We start from the raw sequence: 24,356 nt of genomic DNA, 5'->3' as shown, positions 1-24,356 counted from the left end.
TGCTTCAAAGACTTGAACAGTAGTTAAAGGCATTACCATACAATGTCCTAAAGGATGATGATTATATTGCATGTTTCCTAAAATATAGACTACATTATTACAAACATTTAATTCTGATTTAGATTGTTTTTCTAGAGAGGAATCACCTCCTAGACAACAAGGCGAATAATTTAGAAACTGATGTTGATGCTACCTTCTAAAATGGAATACGCCCTATTTCTTGGCATGAAAATGTGTTCAATACCCCAGCCAATATCACCTGTACCTTAGAAGAATCTGACATTTTGATTCACTGGCAGAATATACCCATCATTACGATTTTAGGTAGTTCACAAAGTAGCTGTTGTCAGTAGTTTAAAGAAGAAGCTGTAGAGCAAAATATGATATTGATACAAAACAGTTAATTACCTAAATATATAAATGGATGGCTCAAATATGAATGAAAAATTACTAAACTGAGTATAGCGCAACATAAATGGCAGATGTCGAGTCGCAAAATTTAAAAGAGATACATGGTAAATGTTGTATTAGAAGAAAAGATAAACAATACCCACTGAAGGTAAAATGCCATAACACAACAGGATACACAGATACCAGGTAAGATTAGATTCCAGAGGATTCAGCCATACATATATACAGAAAGGATGACTTATAGAATGATAAATATGGAACTGAATGGATCAAATAATCCCAAAGAAGCAGTTAAAAATGAAAGAACATCTCTACTAAAATTAGTTTTGTATATCAGCAATTCGATGTATCCTGGTATTCGTTATATATTCATTTTAAAGCATTCTTATAAACTGAAACAAATGTTATTAAACAAACCTCAAGGGTTAATGTGATAGTCTTATACTATCATATAATCTCCTTGAAAACTAAAATTTCATTGCAAGACATTTTGAGGGTTTATATGTCATAAATACTGTAATATAAACTTACTATAGTTATCTATAACTGATGTTGCCTTTTGCCCACTTCAATATACATTAAATACAAAGATACTTTCTCCACATAATGTATGGCAATTAGTAAAGTTTCCAGAGCAGTGAAATTATGTTGTTTCTTTTTTTTTTATTACAAAGCTTTTTATTGACTTTGAAAAGAAAAATACATACATAAAAATACCATGAATAAGCATTTAAGTAAAAACATATATATAAGTAAAACATAATTAGACAAATAAATATATAACTGAGTAAGAAGGAACAATGAATATAATGGGGAGGATAAGGGTTACAGAGTCAATTGGGTATTATAGTCATATGAGGTGCGGGGGTTGATGGGGGGGCAATACAATACATCTGTTACCTTAATATCATCATGTGGTGATTACCAATTGAATGTTATTAAGCTCTTGCTTACACCTCAATTACTTTGTATAACGTTAGGTCTTTTTTTATGGTAAAAGGATGGAGTTGTGGGACATAGGCAGAAGTTAAAGGTAATGGCGTTAAAGGTGGAGGTCTATTTGCCCCGGTAGAGACTGGGAGTTAAAGTTCAAGCAGGAGATGACTCATTGAACTTCTTTGAGTTTTATTGTCCATATCTCAAGGCTGTTGATTGGTGACATGAATATTGGTTACCTTGCTTTCACTAATCTGCTGGATTCTCTTACAAGCTATCCTCTGTAGCAATAAATTAGTGATTGGGCCAATCTGGAGTTAGGTGATCATGTTTGGTCTGGTTTGTTGGAAGAAGGCTCTTATCCACGGTCCTTGAAATCACTTGTTCAACTCTCTGTGTGCATTAAACTTTTAATGTGTTTTCTGACTCTAATGAGTCCACATTCAACTCTCAAGGATGAACTACAGGCATTCCAGAATTTTTCTCTCTGGCACTGAGGGAAATTCATTCACATTTATGAAGTTTAAATTTGGGATGGAAGAACTTTAGAGAGTTGTGCTGGTAAGTAGAGAGAGGCCCTGAAGTAAAGTTCTTAAGCACAGATCAGATACTAACTGGTTAGAAATCCTGAGGTATGAAATCAATACAAACAGAAAACAATATTTTTGCAGTTTTTCCAAGAATTCCTGTCATTTATATAGTCTAAAATAAAGCAGGCCATAACATACACTTTGTATCTCCAAATTGGGCTGCGAAGGAGACTGTACATTGTGACATTTAGAGAGACAGTTTAATACTCACAAGACATATTTTAAACTATGTAATATACAGCACCTGATTGAAGCTCCATTAGGATTTTGATAAGCTGGTGTTACATGATAACTTTGTTTAAAAACATTAATTGTTTATCTTTGATCAATCATTAAATTAAGATTTGATGCTACCACATCCTATTGTCTGGGATCATACTCGCGAGAACATTGGAGATTCTTTGTTGCTGACTTTGTAGGTACATTTGAGATGCTAAATGTCATATTTTTCCAACATGACAGTATATAGTTTAATTTCAGAAATACCTCCTTTCAGTAAAAGTTGCCAAATACTTAACATACATGCTGATTCTCGTGGACATTATGTCATCTTACAAGATAGCTGTAACCAAACAATAACTCAAAGACATGATAGAGTAACTGGTCTGCCAAATTATTGGTTTAGCCACCCTATTAATAGTCAGTGAGCCATCAAATTTCCATTGATGGTGCCCCCATTGGCTCTTTCGACAGATATCTTACGCTGATAGTCTGTCAGAGTGCTGGCTATTGGAGTAGGGGCATCAGACTGTCTACCCTGTTTAGTGCTAACAGCCTGGTGTCTTTTTTTTGTCCATCACTGCCATGCAGCGCTTCATTTGTAAAAGAACAATTGCCTTGACCAAAGATTTGTTCAGCCGGTGCTATTGTATTTTGGCATGCAAAATACCACATGTTGCATAGTCTTGATTTCACTTCATGCGTAAAGCATCACAACAACCAACAGACACTCCCTGCCTTTTATCACACTCTTACAGTGTCTTGCTTTTTATATTTGGTGCACATTTTCTATGTTTCTCTTTCCCCTGCTTTCCCCCTTGTGTGTTTTTCACTTCAATGCTCTGGGTCAAAGTCTGGTGAGGAAACATCAATGTTGCTCAGAAATGAGGACCAGCAACCACCAGTTTAAATTAAGAATTATGCCATGAAAATAATATCCCCTGCCTCCACAGCCAGAGACATAACTCATTAGGTGTGGTGGTCAAACCAAACATTTGGTACCTTCAGAGGAATTGGCACAATAGTGGTTCCTCTGAAGGTACAAAGACTGCTGAGCCAGTGGTGATCCTTAACTTTGGAGGGCAGTAGTCCATCAGGGAGTGGAGGTAGAATCCCCTGCCACCCAATCAAGAGAGCTGTCCAAGAAATTCTAGATATCATACCATATGCTTGTTAAAAAAGTTTTAACTGCATGCTACAAATCTTTAAGGAATTGCCAATATGGCCTTATTACGAGTGGCCTATTTAAACCCCTGCTATCCCCCCACCCAGAAATTAGTATTACTGGGTGGGGTGGGTCCCGGAAATTCCAGGGGTTGAGAAATAATGCACATTACATGATCTTGGGTATAACAAAATCTTTCCTTTCCACATATTTTTGCCCATAGTAGAAGACTGAGATTTCAGAAGTGTGAAAGAAACCACATAATTCCTATAGGCCTGGGAACCAACTGGAATTTAGTGGCCACTTGTAATGCAACACTATGTTCTAAAAGTTCAAAAGTGAAATCTAGTTTCAAAAATGCATACATTTTTTCATTCATATTATTCTACCAGTTATAATTATATTTCATAAATTTAAATAAAATGGGTATATTTGTTAGAATACTATTAAATATATTCTAACATTTAAATAAATAATGTCGTACTTCTGAACCGCCACTCCCCCTACAAACCAAAAGCTTTGCTGTGGAATGAAGTTACTTAATAAAGAAGTTAGTTTCATTCACCTTCATCCACATGCATATGATTCTCTTCTGCTTCTTTGCATGCAGGAGCTTGATTATTTCCTTTCATGGGAATTGTACCCACCACCCCATATTTTTCAACATAAACTGATATTTAAACTTTTTTCACAGTAGGCATGGTTTACCATAAGGAGGATCTTGATGCCAAAGTACTAGAATATATTTCTTATTTGTAAGCAATGTCATTATTGTTCTGCTTGTCCAAAGTCTCTGGTAAAATCATTTCAAATTAGCAGTTGACTCTGCACTTAAAAATAATGGAATGAAAGTTGTGGGCTCTCATGTTTTTCCCTAACAGAAAAGCAACATACATGTACAGGTAAGCATAGTAAAAAAAATTATAAACCAAAAAATTGCTTACCCCGAGGACCAAAGACCGAGATCAACTTGTCATTCATCATGAAGTTCGGAGTAAAATGTATATACTTTCCCTTTTCTCCACATCCTCTGTATTGCAGGGTATAAGGGTCATCTCCGTATTTCAAAAAAGGCTCTGCAACAATCACATCCACCTGGCAAGACAGGAAATAAATTGGCTTTGGAGTGAATAGTTTACATAATTTTGATGTGAGTCTCAATCCAACTACCTCATTAATATTTAAGTGGTATGTCGCATTGCCACTCACTATTATTGAAAACCATCACAGGAATGTTTTGTACACTGCACACAGAGACACTGGTAACCTAGTAGTATTATTTCAAGTCTTCTTTATTGGTTCCAGTACGCCAGTCTAGAGTAGGAGTGTGAATAAATAGCCCGGGGTTCGGGCGTGGTTCACTTCCGGGATGGCCACCAAAGAAACTTAGAGTCACTAAATGAGTTCAAAATGTTTATTTTGACTATAGTGATTCATGAAACAGTATGCGAACCATGACCAGCAGCAAAATGCATAAAGGCAGCATAATCAGCATTGTTACAATACCATAGAATACCAAAGGAGTCATCATCTTATGAAGACTGTGAGAAAGGCAAAATAACTAGGCTAAATCACACTCCCCTTGGCAGTAAGAAGTTATTTTATATAACAGAAGATCTCTAGGCGTTATTATCAGACCCCTACCTGAAGGCCTAAACGCAATCAATCAATCAATCAAGGCATTTGTAGGGTGCACTACTCACCGGTGAGGGTCTCAAGGCGCTAAGCTATTGGTCGAACAGCCAGGTCTTGAGATATCTCCTGAAGGTCAGCAGGTCCTGGGTCTGCAGCAGATGGGCAGGGAGGGTGTTCCATGTCTTTACGGCAAGGTGGAAGAAGGATCTGCTGCCGGTGGTTGATCGGCGAATGCATGGAATGGTGGCGAGGGTGAGGTGGGCGGAGCAGAGATGGCAGTTCGGGGTGTTGAGGTATGCTGGTCCAGCGTTGTGGAGAGCTTTATGAGCATGGGTGAGGAGTTTGAAGGTGATCCTCTTGTTGATTGGGAGCCAATGTACATCTATTAGGTGGGTGGTGATGTGGCTGTGGCGGGGGAGTCCAAGGATGAGGCATGCAGAGGCGTTCTGTATGCGTTGGAGTCTTTTCTGGAGTGTGGTCGTGGTTCCTGCGTAGAGGGCATTGCCATAGTCCAGCCTGCTGGTGATGAGTGCTTGGGTGACTCTTCTTCTGGTTTCGGTGGGGATCCATCTGTAGACTTTGCGGAGCATTCGGAGGGTGTTGAAGCAGAAGGAGGAGATGGCGTTGACTTGCTGGGTCATTGAGAGCGTTGAGTCCAGAATGAACCTCAGATTGCATGCATGGTTAGTGGGTGTCAGGGCAGCTCCCAGCAAGGTAGGCCACCAGGAGTCGTCCCATGCGGAGGGGCTGGAGCCGAGGATGAGGACCTCCGTCTTGTCTGAGTTCAGTTTTAGTCTACTGGTCTTCATCCAGTCTGCAACAGCCTTCATTCCCTCTTGGAGGTTGGAATTGGCGATGGCCGGGTCTTTGGTGAGGGAGAGGATCAACTGCGTGTCGTCGGCATATGAGATGATGTTGAGGTGGTGGGCTCTGACGATGTTGGCGAGTGGTGCCATGTAGATGTTAAAAAGGGTCGGACCGAGGGATGAACCTTGGGGTTCGCTGCAGGTGATCGCGGTGGCTTGGAATTGGACCAGGGGCAGGAGGACTCTCTGGGTTCTGCCGGTGAGGAAGGAGGTGATCCAGTCCAGGGTGTTTCCCTGCCTCTTAGATGCGTGTGCGTAGGGTGTGGTGGCAGACGATATCGAAGGCGGCCGAGAGGTCCAGAAGGATAAGGTCTGCGGTTTTGCCCTTGTCCATTATGGTCCTGATGTTGTCAGTGGAGGCTATGAGGCCGGTCTCGGTGCTGTGGTTGCTGTGGAAGCCAGATTGGGAGGAGTCCAGGATGTTGTTCTCCTCCAGGAAGAGGGTCGGTTGTCTGTTGACGGCCTTCTCAATGACTTTGTCCGGGAACGGGAGCAGGGAGATGGGTCGGAAGTTCGTGAGGTCCTTCGGGTCCGCCTTGGGTTTCTTGAGGAGGGTGTTTATCTCTGTGTGTTTCCAGCTCTCGGGGAAGGTGATGGTCTTGAAGGCGCTGTTGATGATCTTTCAAAGTTGCGGTGCGATGATGGAGCTTGCCTTGTTGAAGATGCCGTAGGGGCAGGGGTCGGAAGGTGATGGTGTTCATGATTTTGATGGTGTCTTCGTCGTGGATGTTCCAGGAGAGCAGAGGTTTAGGGAGTTTTGTGGGAGTAGATTTGGGGGTGTCGTTGTAGTCTGACGTCGGCTCCTGAGTGTCGGAGCTGTTGTGGATGTCTGTGACCTCGGGGTGGAAGAAGGTAGCCAGAGATTCACAGAATTCTTGTGACGCTGGTACGTCATTAGAGCTGGAGCTGGGGGTGGCAAGTTCTTTCACAATGTTTGCTGTTGTGTGCGTTATTGTCGATGCGTTCCTTGAAGGAGTTTCTTTTGACAGATAGGATGAGTTGGTGGTGTTTGCGTCTGGAGTTCGTGAGGGCTGCATGGTTGTCGGGTGTCTGGTCCCTGCGCCATTGCTTCTCGAGTCTTCTGCATGTGTGCTTAGAGTTCTGGAGGTCGGCGTTGAACCAGGTGGCTCTTGAGTCAGTGCGCCTGTTGGAGGGATTGTTGATCAGGGCAAGGGTGTTAGTGTAGTCATTGATCCATTGTCTGATGTTGTGGGCTGCTGCGTCGGTCTCGGAGGGTTCGGGTGGAGGGGCTCGGGTGAGAGTGGCGATGAGCTGGTCTTCGGTGACTTTCTTACAATTGCAGTCTGGGATGCGCTGCGGTTGGTTGAGTGCAGTGGGTTTCTCGAAGGTGAAGTGGATGCAGTGGTTGTTGGTCCAGTAGAGTTCGGTGGTGTGGCTGAAGGTGACGTGGTTGCTGGCCGAGAAGATGGGGACGAGCGTGTGTCCAGTGGAGTGGGTGGGTGTTGTGACAAATTGTTTGAGTCCGAGGTTGGCGAGGTTGTCAATCAGTGTTGAGGAGTTGTTGTCGTTGTCGTTCTCGAGGTGGAAATTCAGGTCTCCGAGGATATAGTCTGTGGAGGCGATGGCGTGCTGCTGACGATGTCGCCGATGGATTCGCTGAACTGTGGTTGGAGTCTCGGGGGTCTGAAGATGAGGGTTCCTCTGAGGGTGGTGTTGGTATTGACATGGATCTGGAAGTGTAGGCATTCAGCCATGCTGAGAACGTCTCCCGTGCTCATTGAGATTCTGATGGTGTTCCTAGGGATGATGGCGATTCCTCCTCCTGGTTTGTTGTTCCGGTCCCTGCATGTGATCTGCGATGGCTATCCTGTTGTCTCATGCAGAGGAGGTGTTCATCCAGGTGTCCGTCAGGGAGGCGATGTCTGAGGTGTCAGAGTCCAGCAGGTCCGAGAGTTCAACAGCGTACTTGTGGACTGAGCGGGTGTTGAGCAGTATCCAGTTGAGAAGGAGGTGGCCTGCAGTGTTGGGGTGGGCATGACGAGCTGGGGTGCTCTGGCTGGTGTAGCTGCAGTTTCAGCAGGTGAAGGGTCCGTGGGTGAGCTTTGGGGTGGCCTGGAAGCAGGTGGAGTTTCGGCCGGCGTTGAGTGTCTGGAGGGTGTTGGTGCCGTAGCGGCGTGGGGTCCTGTGGAGGTCGCGTGCCTGGAGGTCTGGCATTAGGCTTGCCTTAGGCGCTCCTTTGGTGCGCCAGCAGCGCGGCCGCAAAGCGGTTGGCATTTGAAGGGGAGGGGGGAGGGACGAGCAGCTGGGATGCAGTAGCGAGAGGGGGCATCAGAGGATAGCAGTGGAAAACGGTGGGAAAATAGAAATACAAGGGGGAACAGAAGCAAAACAACAGTACAGTGGCAATCAAGGAATAAATAGAAGAAAAGAGAGAAATATAAGGGGGACAGAACAAACAATAGTACAGTGGCAGTCAAAGAATTAAATAGCAGAAGGCAGTACCAGGCAAGAGTACAGCAAAATAACAGGAGCAGCACCAGGCAAAAATGATGTGATCAATGCGGTGATCAACACTCAGGGAGAGGAGACAAGGGCAGGCTCGAACCCTGCACAGGAGGGTTAATAGGCGCGAGGTGGCGCAGAGCATCGCAGAGCTGCTGGGAGCTGCTGGGGGGAGTGAGATCCTTGGACCAACGCAAAGGTTTACATCATAGCAACAGCAGAGCTCGGCTCCATGGAGCAGCTTTATTTGAGTGTGTTTTAAAAACATGCAACCACGTTAATCAATGCACAATTCTTTCATATAGCAGTTGTTGCTAACATGTTTTGTCTAGGTAATAGGGACTGACCAGAACAGAATAATAAGAGACATTGTTGATCGAACTTGCACATTATGTTCAGACAGTATTTTAAGGGAACGCTGAGAACGTGAAAAACAATCTGTTATAATATTCAGGGCAGATGCAAAGTGTTGCGAAAACAAACTTTAGCAGAGGCGTGCGCAAAAGCAGCAGCATAGGGCAAGCAAACTCATGCTAACTTAGCAATGTCGACCATGTATCCAAAGGGCCTCATAACCCCATATAATACCCTCCCCCTGGCAAGTTAGTAGGACATAGACAGAAGAGCTAAAACAGAGTTCAAAAGTCAGGCAGTGTTCAAAATATCGGTGAGGAACAGCCCCCCAAAAGAAGAAAACCAAATCGGAGAAAAAATTGAAAGTTTGTAGAAAAAGCTAAAGGCACATTGAGCTTTTGAAAAAAGAGTCAATAATGCAGACAGCTGAGTTGTGACGACCTAAGTCAAGTCAAGTCAAGTCAGCACTTATATAGCGCACTACATACCCAGAGGGTCTCAAGGCGCTTGAGGAAAAGGGGGGTAATTTACTTATCAAATATCCAAGTTTTTAGTTGTTTTCTGAAGGAGAGGTGGTTCTGTGTAAGGCGGAGGTGAATGTGACCTAAGCAGTTAATCCATAAAGGTACGTGTGCAAAGAAATGCAATTCCCTCTAACAGTTCATCCTTGTCATTGGTAGAAAAAGCGATGACATCCAATTAAGTAAGTCGAAGGACCAATCATGTTCCTCCTAAGCAGGAGCATCAAAAACCAGAAATGGGAAAGTTGTATGATATTGAATGAAACTATGTTGCTGGAAATTCTGCACAGCCGCACAGATATCCCATTGAGCCAAGATTCCAAGTAAAGCTGCACACATCATTTGACCATCCACAGAACAAGCCTCATCATGCAGCTCCAAGGGAACCATCAACTGGCTGAAATCAGGGGTTGGACACCATGTGTTCGATAAGCAAAGTTCCATCGCCCAGGAGAAATTACATCTTTTGCAAAGTAGCACAGGTTGCACGCAAGTATAATAGACAAAGCAAAAGGTCAAGTCGTAACTTAAGCCAAGTGTTGCTAAAGGCAAGCATCCAAAAGCCTCATACAGGCCTTTGCTGTACAGTTGTAGCTGGGCCGGCTGTGCAGAGCCACAAAATGAGCAGCCATTACGGAGCACAAAGAGAAGCAGGACACCAGCTGCGAGTGCCAATATTAATGGGAATCCTCCGAAAATACTGGAAAATATAGAATGAATAAAAGCTGGTGTTACCCCGAATATAGTTTGAAAAGAAGAGACCAGGCCAGATCCTACACATTTAAAAAAATGTGCAAGACCTGTCGTCTCAGATGCATTCAATATTTGGTGAATTAGTTCCCCAAAGTAAAGTGGGAGGTTAGTGTTAAGAAGCGACTGTATCTCACTCGAGGTCCGTGCCACCTGCAATCTGAAAGTTTCTCTCCCGGAAGTGAGGGCCATCTCCTGTTGGAATAAAAGGGCTTTGAGCCTGCTCAACTTGTTGAACTCTGATTTCAAAGATGGAATGGAAGGCCACAGTGAAGAATCTAAACTCCCTTGTGGGGGCGGGAAAACGTCATTGCTACAGGAAGTTACAAAGTATGGGACTCCCACCTCCAGTCTACATTGTTGCTTTCTGGTTGTTAGCGAGTTTCAGCTTGGTTTTGCGCTTCACACTATTCTAGCGCTTCTTGGCACTTCACTCTGACAGCATTCACCTTGGCCAAGATGGACTGCCATATTGCATTTTTAATTGCCACAGTGTGGGTGATGAACAGTTGTTGGTGGTGTTCTCTCACCTCCGTAATCAGGATCTTGTTTTCCTGCTGACTGAATCGCGGGCCCCTCTTCTTCTTCTCCTTTCCCTTCTCCTTCCCCGAGGTCCCTGGCAGGTCCTCCATGAGGTTTGTGGGGTTCTGGTTGGCCTCTGTAGTTGCTCCAGCTTCCTCCATGGTGCTTCTCAGTTTTGATTTGTTTTTGCAGCTTTTGTGGTGATTTTTCCCGCCTGACGTGGGAATAGCAAGCCTGGCGCTACATATCGCTGATGTTTTATTCACTGTTGGGTCCATCTCAACTTTTTTAACGTTCGGCTTTTCTTTTTTATCGTTGTCCCGGTAATTTTAATACGGCCATTTGACGTGTTATCGGGAAACTATCGCCTGTTGCCGGCATGTTGAGAATACTCCGTTAACACATCGTTAGTTTCCTGTGATAGATGGTGTTATGCAAAATTGCATTAACCTAGGTTGGCGATGATTATCACCCGTTCTTGAGAATATCCCACATAATTGCTCTCAATGTTCAGCTTTAGATGTGCCAGACTGCGTGTATTTTATTTGGAACAAAGCCGATGCAGTATTTCCCCACACTTTTTACAGTGCTCTGTTAAGCATTTCGGCCTATTTTGTGTCTCATGTCTTATTTATAGATTTAGCTATATATTAAAATTGAACAAACATTTTGGTGGGCTTTTCGATGGTCACATGCAAAGTCATGGGAATTATGGCTTAACAGAGAATTTAGAATTGTAGATAATTGTCTCAGCATGGTCACCGAAAGAAAATTTAATTAAACGGGCTTCCTGTATGTAATAAACACTCTGGATAATCTGGATTATTAATATGCCTCCTGCAAACATAGGGGCAGATTTACAAGCCCCTTGTGCCACTTTTGCGTCTCTTTTCCAATGTTAAAAATGACGCATAGGTTTGCACAAGGGCCTTGTAAATAAGCCCCATAGTGTTTTTGCACTGGCACATAATTCGTTTAGAAGAATGATTTTCTACTTTGGAGAAGTTTTGCTCCCTGCACACACAATTTATATATTTAATTAGTTCACCGTTAGAACGTTCTGTAAAATCTTTTGTTTTTTAGGCTTGGCTTCATCACTCAGTAAAATACGGTTTGAAAATTTGCACCAGGTCCGATTTGAGTCCCCAGTCCAGCTCTGTAGCCACCTTGGAGTTCAGAAGATACACATTAAAGGTTTTCATAACATTTGTAGGACTGTCCTACAGACAGTGTTAATTGTCCCGCCATCCTCATGTGATCAAAACTTCTTACATAATACATACATGTATACTTAAGAGGGTCAGCCGTCTTCATCTGTTGGTCTGCTTAACTGCCGTTGACATTTTCCTTCAGTCAATATAACATTCAGCATAGGGTAGCTCAGCCTACGTCAGTCTTTGGAACTCTTGCACTGTGATTGACAGCATTTCGCCTGATCACTTAGGCAAATCATTCTAAAAGGAAGTGCATTTCAGGGCCAGTAGTAGAGGTCTGATAGAGTATGTTGCCATTTTATCCTTTCTTTTCATAATTCATCTTCTATTGTTTTGTCATCCCCATCTGTTTAATCCCATGTCTTTGTTTAACAGTAATTCAAAGCCAATAGCAACTTTTCTTTATGTCAATAAGAATCAAGGCTATGCCTGCCTGCTAGTAAGCACCCATAATATATTAAAATTAAATGCAATCCTTAGTTTGTTTTTAATTTATTTAAAAATCTTATTGCAAGCATATGGCCACCACGTTTGAGAAAGGGCATGTCTTTTTTTTTAGTGGCATTTGCTTGCAATAAAGAAAATAACTATCACTTCAGTTGCCAAAGCCACATTTTTTGACGTTGCTTAAGTTTGTTAAAAACTGTACACTATAGGCACGCCCAAAGATAACCCCTTTATTCTCGGAGCCTATGTTCCCATGCTCAGCCTCATGGATCTCGCGTTATAAAAGCAGAAATATGTATGGGGTTGCTTGCTACCCTATTCAGGTCGGACCAGCCCTAGCAGCTGTGGGCAAACTCCTTATTTTAACAGAAGGCTAGATTTAATTACATTTTGCAACAGCAGAACTACCAAAACTACCAAAAATTTAACCCTGTCTAGGGTATCCAAAGCTGTATAGAATTGTAGCTTCAAACAATTAAATCACATTTTTATCAAATTGTTATTTTACTCTATTTTGGCAAGCATAGAAAAAAGTGAATTGTTCTTATATACACACTCAGTAGGAGTTTGCATGATACATGAAAATCTACGATTTGATGCACAAATTTCCTGACTGTAAAACTATTTTCTTGAATCTTTCAGCAAGTTAAGCCGCAAAACTGACTCGGTTCGGTTCAAAATCTTTATTCGATTCATACAACGAATCATAAAAGTACAAAGTTAAAAAACATGATACACAATTAAAATGAACCACTGTAATTATACTTCTAAAAAGGGGATTAAAAATTATTTTTAAATAACCATTTGTCATTTGTCAGGATATAAGAGAACAATTGATAGTGGGACCCACATTTGTCCCCCAATATATTAGCAGGTAATCTTACACACAATGATAATTGTAAATTGGGAGGCCATCATACAGCATATATACGAATTCCCATGGCAGAATACAGGTCTTTGGCTAAATTATCCATAACGTTTCCTAATCTGAAATGATACTCTTATGAAGTTTAACATGGCACAACAAACTTCAACAAAACTGACTCAATTGAACCCCCAATTGAAGTATGAGACTACAAAGCCGTGAATAAATCTGCTAAATGTAATTGGGTCTATTTACAAAGTCGTTTTGCAACACGTAAAACAGTACACCTGCCGTACTCTTTCAAGTGAGTACTTTTACATGCCTTTGTGGATTGGCACCAAAACATCTGAAATGGAAATACAATGATAATATCCATATACATGTATTTCTGAAATGAAATAACTGTGCCCTTTTTGCAATCTTACTGGTAGGAAGTTTCAGGTCCGATTCACAAAGGTCAGCATGAGTACCTAAAAGAGTAATCCTGTAGCGCTATTTCCTGTACTCATAGCTGCTTGTGTGAATTGGCCGCAATGATGTCATTATCTTCATTTATAGTCATTTTGATGTCTTACCTCATTAAACGACTCTGTTCTGGGCCTCGAATAAGTGCTGTGTTGTTGCCATGTCAAAGGCAATAAAATCTTTACACTTCTGACATAAAGTCCTTTCTGTGTAGCATTAAACATGTAAGAAGATGCCTCAGCAACCATGGTCTAGAAATTGAAATCAAAACAAACACAAATTAACGATCTAGAGATTCAAAATAACGTAGATGTTTGATTGTTTTTGATGAGTTGAAAAAGACAATGGAATGACTTCAGAGAAAAACCACGCATTTAGATATTGATGTAGGATACTGAACGTCGCTGTAGCAATTTTTATTTTAAGAAATTAATGGGTATCTTGTTTTTAATACTAACAGTATGAGGACAATAAACATGTGGAAAATCGAATTTCTAGTACGATTAATTAATTGCTAGTAAATATGAATAAGTATATTTACCCACGTTAGTAGTCGTAAAAAGCATAATGGTCAATGCATCAAAACATATGAGCTGAGGGATACATTCACTAAGAGGCAGGTACTGGCAGTCACCAGGAATTAACATAGACAAAGTTATTCAACATTTCATTTGAGACAAGCTCAATTGAGGTACTACAGCATCCCAAGTAAGCAAAATACATTTTAATATTCCAATTGTATATTGAGACCAAATGTAAAGCAAAGAAAAATATATTTCAACATCAAATGAAAAAAGAATGAAATACATACAATATATACAGTTTGAGATTTACTCAATTAGATTCCTCACAGTTCCTAAATCTTCATGTACACATCCATCTGTATATGGAAAGCAGTGTGGTCAGCCACTGCAAATACGTGTTACATGGTAATAGATGTGTGTGCTGGCCTGTTCCCATGAGGAGACGGATCAAGGTGATTTTCATATGGCTGGGTCTGAACTGTGGTGGCGAAATGAGCTGAAGAACGATGATGGATTCAAGTGTCTGAAAAGTGTCAGAGCTCCGTCGATCATCCCCTTATGTTTGCTTTATTAACCGTAAGTTGGCATGGTATGCCCAGACGTGGTTGCCATGCTCACTTTGCCACTGGATTCAAAATGGTTCTGGGGAGCTGGTGGGTAATGCAGGACTCAGCGTGGAGATGAGCCATGCAGTAGCAGTTCCAATGAGCTGTGTGGCTGAGATGAGAAGTCCTGCGTAGGGCATGCATTCCTCAGGGGGTCAAATGCAGAGTCTTTCGATTCGTCGCACCGCGTCAGTTCTGCGGGGACCACAAATGGGCTGGCAGAGCACCTTCAGGCCCACTTCCAAGAGTACATGACTGGGGTAGAACAACGTAGGACGGCAGGACTCCCAGCTGGCAGAGTCCAGGTGCTGGGTTCCGGATTGTTGGAGCCTGTCCTGTCCCAGAGTCTCTAATCAGGAGGCCAACCAATTGCCCCTTGAAGTCACTTTGATTGTTCTGTGCCCAATATGCAGATTCACTCCTTCTCACTCAGGCAGGAGGACAGCAGGGCAGCACATCAGGGCAGCAAAGAGGCAGTCCTTCTTGCAGTAAAGCAACACAGCAGTCCTTATTCTGAGTCTTACAGAAGTCCTGGTGTGTACTTAAGATTTGGGTTCTTTATTTATACCTGGTGTCCACTTTGATTTAGGAAAAGGATCTGGAGGAATACCCTTCCTTTCTTGCCCTGGATCAGCTTGTCTGGGGACACAAACGACTAGGACACAGGCAGGACCTTTGCGATGTGCAAGTTTGGTAGGTGACAGCCCCACCCCCTCTTGTGACCAATTGCCTCATCCTGCCAACACATAATTTTCTTTGACTTACTGTGTGGGAACATTATTCAAAGAGCATCTGCTAGCTACACCTAGTCATGTAACCCAGGCACTGTTAGAAATGGGGGTCTCTAGTTGGCAATGGTTTGGATGGACCCTTCCTTCTAGTCAGGATAAGGGAGTTACACTCCTAAAATAACCCCTGTTCACCCCTCTAGTAACTTGGCACGAGCAGTCGGGCTCATCCTAGAGGCAGTGTATAAAGCATTTTCACATAACCAACAGCAATACAGTGTAAGCACTGCAAAAGGACACGCCACCAGTTTAGAAAAATATACAATATTTATATATACTAAAGACAAGACTAAAAACAGTAAAATTCCACAATACCGTAATTAGAAATCTTCAGTTATCAAAATAAACTTAAAAAATAGTTCCTTGAAGTCAATAGCTCCATCTGGGGCTATCATAGCGCCATGAACAAGAAATCCAAACAGTTCTGGCTGACCGTGGTGTCGCGGGTTAGCTACGGTGTCGGAGAGACCCGGAAAACAGTACCTTTAGAAATGCAGGGCGTCGGCGACCTGTCGTTGAGCTCTGAAATCGTGGGTTCTGGAGGTTGGTGCAGGAGTGGTCGGGACTTGAAGTCACAGTTGCGGATTGAGCCCCTCATGGTTGAAGTTGGGTGCGCCAGCAGGTGTCGGGGGCTGCGGTGAGAAGTGCAGAGGTGCGGCATGCTGTGCCCTCAGGTCGCGGTACATGCAGCGGCTCGGTGACTGTCATCCAGTGGCGTCGGAGAGACCAGTGCTGCGATGCGAAGTGATGTGTGCTCGTAGCAGTGCTGAACATGGTGTACCTAAGTCCCAGGCTGTATCATACTATGAATTAACTTATGTTACCTGAATAGACTCTTAGAACATCTTAAAATGTTGTAATAGCATGATGAGAGAATCTTCAAATGTATTCTATAGTAAGATATTTCTTCTTGCTCGTTTCCCCTTGGAGCATATCCTGCAAATCCTGATTTTGCACAGCGAATGTATAAAATAATTTGTCTAGACTCTAGAGTCTTATAAGCTAATTTCCTCTGTCCGGGAACACTAAGGGGCATATTCTCAAGGAGCTATCTCTGAGTTTACGCACTTTATTGCAGCCAGAGTAGCGGTAAAGGTATCACCCCATTCACAAGCTGGTGTTAACAGCCAATAGCATCAGTTTACCCACGATAGTAGCCGTAAAAAACATTGTTACCGATGACCCCGGCAACTATCTCTAATGAGATGCAGAGTAGGTGTTCCCGTGCAAAGAGCCGGACAACACCATTCCACATCATTCTCAACGACCAGCCAGGTCGGCGATACGACCACAAAACATGCGATAAGGCGGGTTAGTAGCAGGAAATTAACACCTGCTCTGTAAAGTCAGACAACAGCCTGCACCACAAAAGGGAGCCCAGACCACAGTCACACCTGAAGGGCAACGTAGGCCATGGAGCCACTTATCAAGCAGCTTGTAGCCCCAGTAGGACCACAACACCCACTGCAACCCCCGGACTAAAACTGAGGCAGCGCAGACAAACACAGCGACCCCAGAAAATGCACCAACCTCACAGCCCCAACACCAGAGAATGTCATTGCCCACTACAGGCCCAAAGTGACAACCCACCTCCACCTCCTGACCACCATTGGCTACCGGCTCGCGGTACCAACACATCGGACAACCAGCATCCCACATCAGACAAAGCTGTTGCCCGTGATGCACCTGTTGGCCTCTGGGTCCCTCCAACCAACAACTGCCTGAGTCAGCGGAGGCAGACAGCCAGGCCAATCCAAGTCCCTCACAACTGTCATGGATGACACCATCAGCTTTGTATCCCATACCAATACTTTACCCACATTGTGCAGGAACAGCCGTAGACCAAACAAGGCATCTACACCACGGCTGGCTTCCCGCATGTGTCAGGGGGCAATTGACTGCACACATGTCCCACTTGTGCCCCCTGGCAAAACTGCACACAATAAGCGCAACAGAAAACGCACATATCCCACCAATGTGCATGCACTAGTGGACCACCGGGGAATCTCTGCCAAATTTGCAGCAAACCACCCAGGCAGTGTGCATGATGCATACACCTCCGACAGTCCATCATCAACCTGCACTACCAGGATGGCACCCACGAAAATGCCCTGCTCGTTGGCCAATACCAAATGCACACACCACACACCTCAACCCCACAATCATGACACAGGAAATGCACAAGTCCCAAGCTCACATACCACCCATCAGGCACGACAGTACAATTTAGTGTAGAACGTGGCCCGGACATGTATATTAGCCATCAACGGCATGGCACCTCAGCCATACAATAGCAGAATGTCAGAAGAGGTGGGTACCAGGCATGTGCGAAGGAGGCAATTGACCGATGAATGAAAATGTACACAATGCCAAGTTTGGCGTGGATGTGAGGGCCAGACTGCGGTATGCGGACCACACACACATATTCATGTCGACACACACCAAAGGCATTTGGAGTGTTGTGGACAGTGGATGCAGCCATGGCACCCCAACAAGTGCAGAGGATCTCGGGAATGTAGTTTGTTATGTCCCCCCCTGTAAGTGTGAGCGGAGTGGGCTGGCCAGGAGTGTGAATAAAAGGTACGTAATTCCCGGCGTGGACCTCTTCCGGAATGCCCAACATCTCTGCCAGGGTGGCACCCCTCACCCCGTCACGAGGCTGTCGCCGTGAGTGGGGTTACCTGTGATCAAGTGCGCCTGCTGCACCCTGGGCCGCTGGTCCCCAAACCTGTCTTACCCGCCCCAGCGCACCCAGGCCACAATCCCCACCTGCTGACACCGGCGTGTATCGAAGAGGACCCACCACGTGCCAGTGCAAGCTCCAAGCTTCAGGGTCGTGACCCTGACAGCCTCCTCAGACCATCACAGCCTCCCCAACAAAGCCCCGCAGTATTCCCTTCTCATTGACGTACTTCACCGGCAGACACAGCGGACAAGAAGGCCACACATTTAGAACTGAGCCTTGATTTCACCATGCAGGGAACATTAATTGTGGCACAGTCTATGTCACTATACTCCCTTCAATTAGTGGTGGCACCAAGTCTGTGCATAGCAACACAACCACATGTGCATGTGGGCCCATGCGGACTAGTGCCCTTGGCCTACGTTGCACTCAAGTAGGTCACAGAGTTGGAACTGGAGATTGATTATTCAAAGGCAAAGTACATATCATTGCATGCAAGGAGAGGCGTAAGAGGATGAAGCCTTGCATGTGGGAGGAAAAAAGGATCATCATTACGGAGGTGATCAAACACTACCGACAATTGCCCTGGTGTCACTAACTCTGTGCATCACAAGCCCATGACATGTGGCTGTGGACCACTGCTGACCGCTGCCTCCTGCGGTCCAGTAGGTCACAGATTCTTGATTTAGAAACAGCGGAGTTCATAACAGTGTACGGCATCATCGCAAACTGCATCTCCCACAGCCCCGTTACCATTAACTCTGTTCCCTGACATTCATGGACACTCTCTGATCCTACATTGGTGGCGTCTGAGCCTATGGAATGGGGGTAGTTTTCATCCTCATGTATCTGATACCGAATTGGTGGTGGCAACAAGGCTGTCGCTTTTCACTCCCCCATTTGCTGTTTCTGGCTAAGATCAGACCTCTGCATCATGCCCTTCGACTGTCCCCTGCAACCCTCCACCACAATCACCTTCGACCTCAACGAGGATCCGCTCAGTCTGTGTGACCCTACCTCAGTGGACCGAAAGTCACTGCCCGGTGGCGGGGTGCCTGTACTGGCCGCTGTGCATATCTTCTGAGATATTGGATGGCCTCCGAGGTGATGGTCTTGGGGTCATCAATCCATGTGTCTGTGGCCCTGGGCTGTCTGCCGCCTCTAGCCACAAATGCGGCACAACAGGGCTCACACATCAAATTGAGTGCAAACCGGCCCAGACGTGGCATCACCGCAGGAGGCACACACCACCAATGCCAGAACTACCTCCAACCGCCATCTGCCAGAGTCGAAACTGTGGTACTGGCAGACTGACAGAGTTGCACACACCTGTCGTGGTTGCCATCATCTGCCTGATCCCCTGCTCAGCACTCCAGTTGCCACTAACTCAGTGCACCGCAAATCATCTTCCATTACTGGTTTGGTTATGTGCTGTGGAGAGCTCAGGCAGCAATGTCACCTCAGGCAGTGTGGGAGTCCTGGGAAGATGATTTTTAAAATGATGCAGGAATGTCCAGGAAGGACACTATCCTAGAATTTTTCTTCACATGAGTGCGCTCAGCTCTAGTGTACCAACCTCAGTGCACTGATACTTATGGACACTTCTGTTTGTATGTTAGGTGTCCTCTGTACTTGCTCCTGCTCCCTCCATGTTGCTCAACCGTAGACTCTGTTATGCAGGTGTTATCTGTTTCCATTGCACTGGGGTCCACTGTTCAAGTTGTTGCCAGTACCAAGCACTCTGTGCGGGCTGACTCATACTCACCCCACACAGATCCAGCACAACTGTCACTGTACATGTGGCACTGCCTATAAAGAGGCCAGGCGCACGTGCCCATAGCCAGTTCATCATAATATTTGCGTGTGCCCCTATGGTCTTGTTGTATGCAAGAGGGCCCTATGACATTACATTGTGCTGTGTACAGCAGATGCAGATATGTCACCACAGGCAGCGGGTTAGTGCTTGGACATGTAGCTTTGTCATCACCCACTCAATTCGTAAGGGCAGTGGACTGGGCTGTTGTACGCAGAGCCACTGTGGGTGTGTGACTGATAAGTGGGTGCCCCTGGGCATGGTTCTGTACTGGAAATGTGCATCTGCATGTGTCTCCATGGCAGTGTGGGTCTCCTTTGTTGGGTGTAGGTGGTCCCCGAAGGGTAATGGTCACCCACGTATGTGATCTAGTTCGCCTTCCATGGTTACGGACCACACCCGGCACCTGTTCGCCCACCTCCTTTTGCCATTCTGACACCTGGCATTGGGGTGCCTTTTGTGGGTCAGTGAAGTGTTATGGGCCTGCTGTGCTTGCGGGTGCTTCATGCTGTGTGGTCTGTTGCAGGGGCTGGGTTCTCCCCTAAGTAGCTTGGCTGCCCTGGTCCTGGTGGTGAGTTGCGTGGGATGTCCACTGGCTGTTGTAGGGCATTGGTGACGAAGGTGTGGTGGTCCTCTTCGGCGTCACTGATGAGTTGTCTGGTCTGCTCTGCTGGAGGTGTTGTGTGTCCCTCTGCAATGTGAAGGGGAGATGCATGTTGACATTGTGTTGACATGTATGTTGGTGCATTGTTTTTGTTTACATGCAGACTGTATGTCAATGTACATTGTGACTGTTTTGGAGGTGCAGGATTTAGATGCGGAACAGTGTACATTTGCACTACATGACGGATGTGAGGGTTTACTCGTACATTTCCATTTCACAGTTTCCATCTCTGTCAGATGTAGTGGGCCTGTTTCTGCGCGTGTGCGGAGTCAGTTGTGTCCTCTGTTCTGCAGTGTGGAGGTTGCACGTTGTGCCACATTGTGGTTAATGTGGATGTGCTGTTCTTGCTATGTGTGTGTGCTGCAGTGTGCCACGGGAATGAGGGACATGATCCAGGGTCATTGAGGGTGTGCAGTGTGCTACACATCATTGTGCATGTGTGCCATTGTGCCCATGTCCCCCCAGTCCCTGGTCATTACTCACCCTGTTGTTGTTATGTCAGGTCCTATCAAACTGTGTCCGGACTCCCAACTCTTTGCACCGTCTCCACACTGTTGACTGTGGCCTCTGTTTCCTTCAGCTCCTCCTGTGGTGCAGGACTCCCGCCTTATGTCACCATTGCTGCCTTCCTAGTGCAGAAGAGGTGCTGCACAGTGGCCAGGGTGCCCGACTTTAGACCACGGGGTACACGATTTGATCCCTGGCGCCAGCGGCAGGTCAGCCCAGCACCATGTGATTCTGGATAATAGCTTGCTTAATCTTCCTGAGTGCCCCCAGCGCTGGGAAACCACTTCGAAGGTAGCTGTGCGCTTTACAAATTCAAGGTTATTTTTATTATTATTATTATTATTTTCCCACCCGAGCAGTGGGATTTGCAGGCCTGTCGCTGGTTTTCGCTGATTTTTGTACCGCGATTGGCATCATCGCAGGATTTTTTGCGTTCATGTTTCGTATTTTTGCGGCGTGGTGTTAGTTTTAACGTGGACATTTGAAACGTTATCTGGTGACTATCACATGCTACTGCCGTGTTGAGAATGCATTCAATCTGGAGGAGAGATACAGTTCCACTGAATCAATCAATATTAAGGAGCTGCCTAGCAATGGACAAATGGAAGAGGTCTAGTTGGCTTAGTTATGTAGAGTCAGCAATAAGGGAGATCGGTCTCCACAAACTTTTTAAAGATCCCCTAGCTTGCAAGAAGGTTCCCAAACACAGGGTTAGTGATATGTTTATGTTGATGGCCAAGTATAAACGTAGTGAATACCATAAAGAGAAATATGCAGCCCGGGTATATGGCCTCAACACACCATTAACTGGAGGATGTTTCTCTTCTATAGTAAATGTACATAGGATGCAACATAGATTTATACTACTAAGGTTTTGCACCAACTTGATTCCTCTGATGTTAGGTTACCTTGAAAAAATATATAATCACACCGACTTAAGTGCGTGCCCTTGTGACAACCTATCACCTCAACCAGAATTGCATATATTTTTATTTTGCATCCTATGAATTTTAAGCAGTGCCTAGGAGCATTATATTTTTTAAAAACACTACCTGACCACTACCTGGTTTGTTATTCAGTTGCGTCATTCCTGTGGGCTTGCATGAGGAAGGGGAAAGGGATAGTCTGTAGGATACCGAGTCTGTAAAAATAATATTTCAAGCACACCGAGCACGTACATGAAATGGAATTCTTTCCTTTCAACATTTCTTATGTATTTTCATCTTTATCCTAGAATTGTGATGAAATATTTGTTTTTTTAAAGATAGAAATTTGAAATAAATGTATTGACTTATTTATATGTGCTTTTATGATCTTTTAACATGTTCGAATAAAGATGAATTGATTAATTGATTGATAGAGAATGCTTTGGTAACACGGCCAACAGTGATGTTGGGAGTTTCGTTAAGTTACTTTTGCGATGGTTATCACACGTTCTTGAGAATATTGCCCTAAATGTTTCCACTTTTAGAAGGTACATATGTGCCAGATTTTCTATAGAACTTTAATGAGTTCTTTGTTCTTATGATTTATGTGACTATAAGCTATAGTGGTTGATGGTCCAGCTTATGTATTTTTGCTCTTATCTTCTTTAAGTAAACCTTTCAAACTTTAGCTTTATTTTAATATGCTCTATTCAATTCAATGAATGTGTTCAGTCGAGGAGCACCAATGACCGTAAAGGGACTACACCGCTCCAGACCAAATAGTTGGGGTCCATTGGGTAAGCAAAAGAGGGATGAATGTGTGTGCAGATAGAACCAGGCAGGTGCACATCATAATATCTTTGAAGGCTGACAGCATTATTACATGTAGTTAATCCAGACGTACTGCCAACAGCCGTCCTGCTGGACACTGACAAGTCCTTCAATTTGGTTAATTGGCCATTTGTTTAAATCTTAAAGTGTGCGGTCTTTTGGAATTATTTAATATCAGAAATTCCCCTTTATACGGTATACTACCAGATCTCCTATGTACTACTGGTGTCACCTCTGAGGTTTCTGTCTCCATTGGGGGGCACAGAACCGGTTTCTCAACTTTCCTCTATAGTATTGCTACTCAGGACTGAAACTCTGCTCAGACTTTAACTGGGAAAGTATATTGAAAGAGGTGAATGTTTCATTTCATATAAACCTATAGTAAATGTATATGTGTGCTGTGGTGCCCTAGACATATTCCACACTGATTGCAATTTGAAACAAATACTTAATGTTATTGCTGAATTTGGCAAATAGCCTAGACTGCTTATAACCTGGACAAAGTCGCAAGTGTTTTCATTACCAAAGTCTGTCACAGAAAATGTTGCTGATCTTGAATTCCACTGGTGACCAATTCCGATTAAGTAATTAGAGCTCTTTTCAGCTAATTAGGGAAAGGCGATGAAATGGCTTGAGAATCAATGGTTCTCTTCCTCAGATTTCATATCCTTTTCTAAATATCAGAATACTCCTCACACAACAATTGATCAAGATGATGCGTTTATATGTATTACAAATGTCATGAATCATGACATAAGCCAGGATCATTTGGAATGCATGGATATAAACGTAAAAGCCAAATTCATTTATTTTGAATGTAACAGTGAAGAATGTTTTGCTTATGGCAAACACACAGACTTTCAATGGATTTTTTTTAGCCAGTCTGATTTCTGCTGACATGCTGTAGAATGTGGCTTATAGAATTTTGTCTGGGACAATAATACGCTAATTGAGAAATAGCTTTAATTGGCTTTATGATTTCAAGGGTCACACCTACAAATGCGTGAAATTTAAAAAGTCTTTAGGAAGGAGGTAATTTCGAAGTTTGTGGAATGGGATATCCATTAACAAATATCAGATGTTTAGTTTCTACAAACTTACATTTCCCCATCTCATTTAGAGTTGGGGAATCACCTAATTTCTGTCAGTGTATCCTCTGCTGGCTTTGCTATTGGAAACTTGTAATAGGTGGCCCTTATTACACTGGGACAATGAACGCCGCAATGACTGCCCATTCGGGCCTGGCCTTCTGATATTCATTTTCACTACTCAGGACCACCATTCTCGGCATGGCTGTCACAGGCAGGAAACAGTTAACAATTCCCCACTGTTAGACACGGGACCCCTGGTTGGCCAGGGCTGGCGCCAAAGTCAGTCAGACATCACCATTCCCAAGTCAGGGCAAGGGAATTACACACCTAGATAACCCCTGCTCACCCTCTAGGTAACGTGACGCGAGCAGCAAGGCTAATCTCGGAGGCGATGTGTAAAGCATTTGCGCGTGCACCCAGCAACAACACCCAAGCCCACCACAAAGGAAACTCCACACAAGGTTATACAAAAAATAGCCTTTGTATTATAGCAAAACATCT

At 44.1% G+C, this 24,356-nt stretch overlaps 1 protein-coding gene across 1 annotated transcript in view; it reads right to left on the bottom strand.

The window, feature by feature from the left end:
- Positions 1-24,356, bottom strand: part of LOC147747552 (calcium-activated chloride channel regulator 1-like) — a 371,942-nt gene that overhangs the window by 317,561 nt on the left and 30,025 nt on the right. Inside the window, exons 2-3 of the mRNA XM_086954114.1 lie at positions 13,534-13,674; positions 4,266-4,416 (exon numbers count right to left, since the gene is read on the bottom strand). Coding sequence (XP_086810240.1) covers positions 4,266-4,416; positions 13,534-13,674 — 292 coding nt within the window. The remainder of the gene's footprint in view (positions 1-4,265; positions 4,417-13,533; positions 13,675-24,356) is intronic.

The sequence above is a fragment of the Lissotriton vulgaris genome, chromosome 1_1, assembly GCF_964263255.1.
Source record: "Lissotriton vulgaris chromosome 1_1, aLisVul1.2, whole genome shotgun sequence".
NCBI classification, from domain to species: Eukaryota; Metazoa; Chordata; class Amphibia; order Caudata; family Salamandridae; genus Lissotriton; species Lissotriton vulgaris.
The sequence above is the reverse complement of the archived record's forward strand: the minus strand, read 5'-3'. Positions and strand labels throughout refer to the sequence as shown.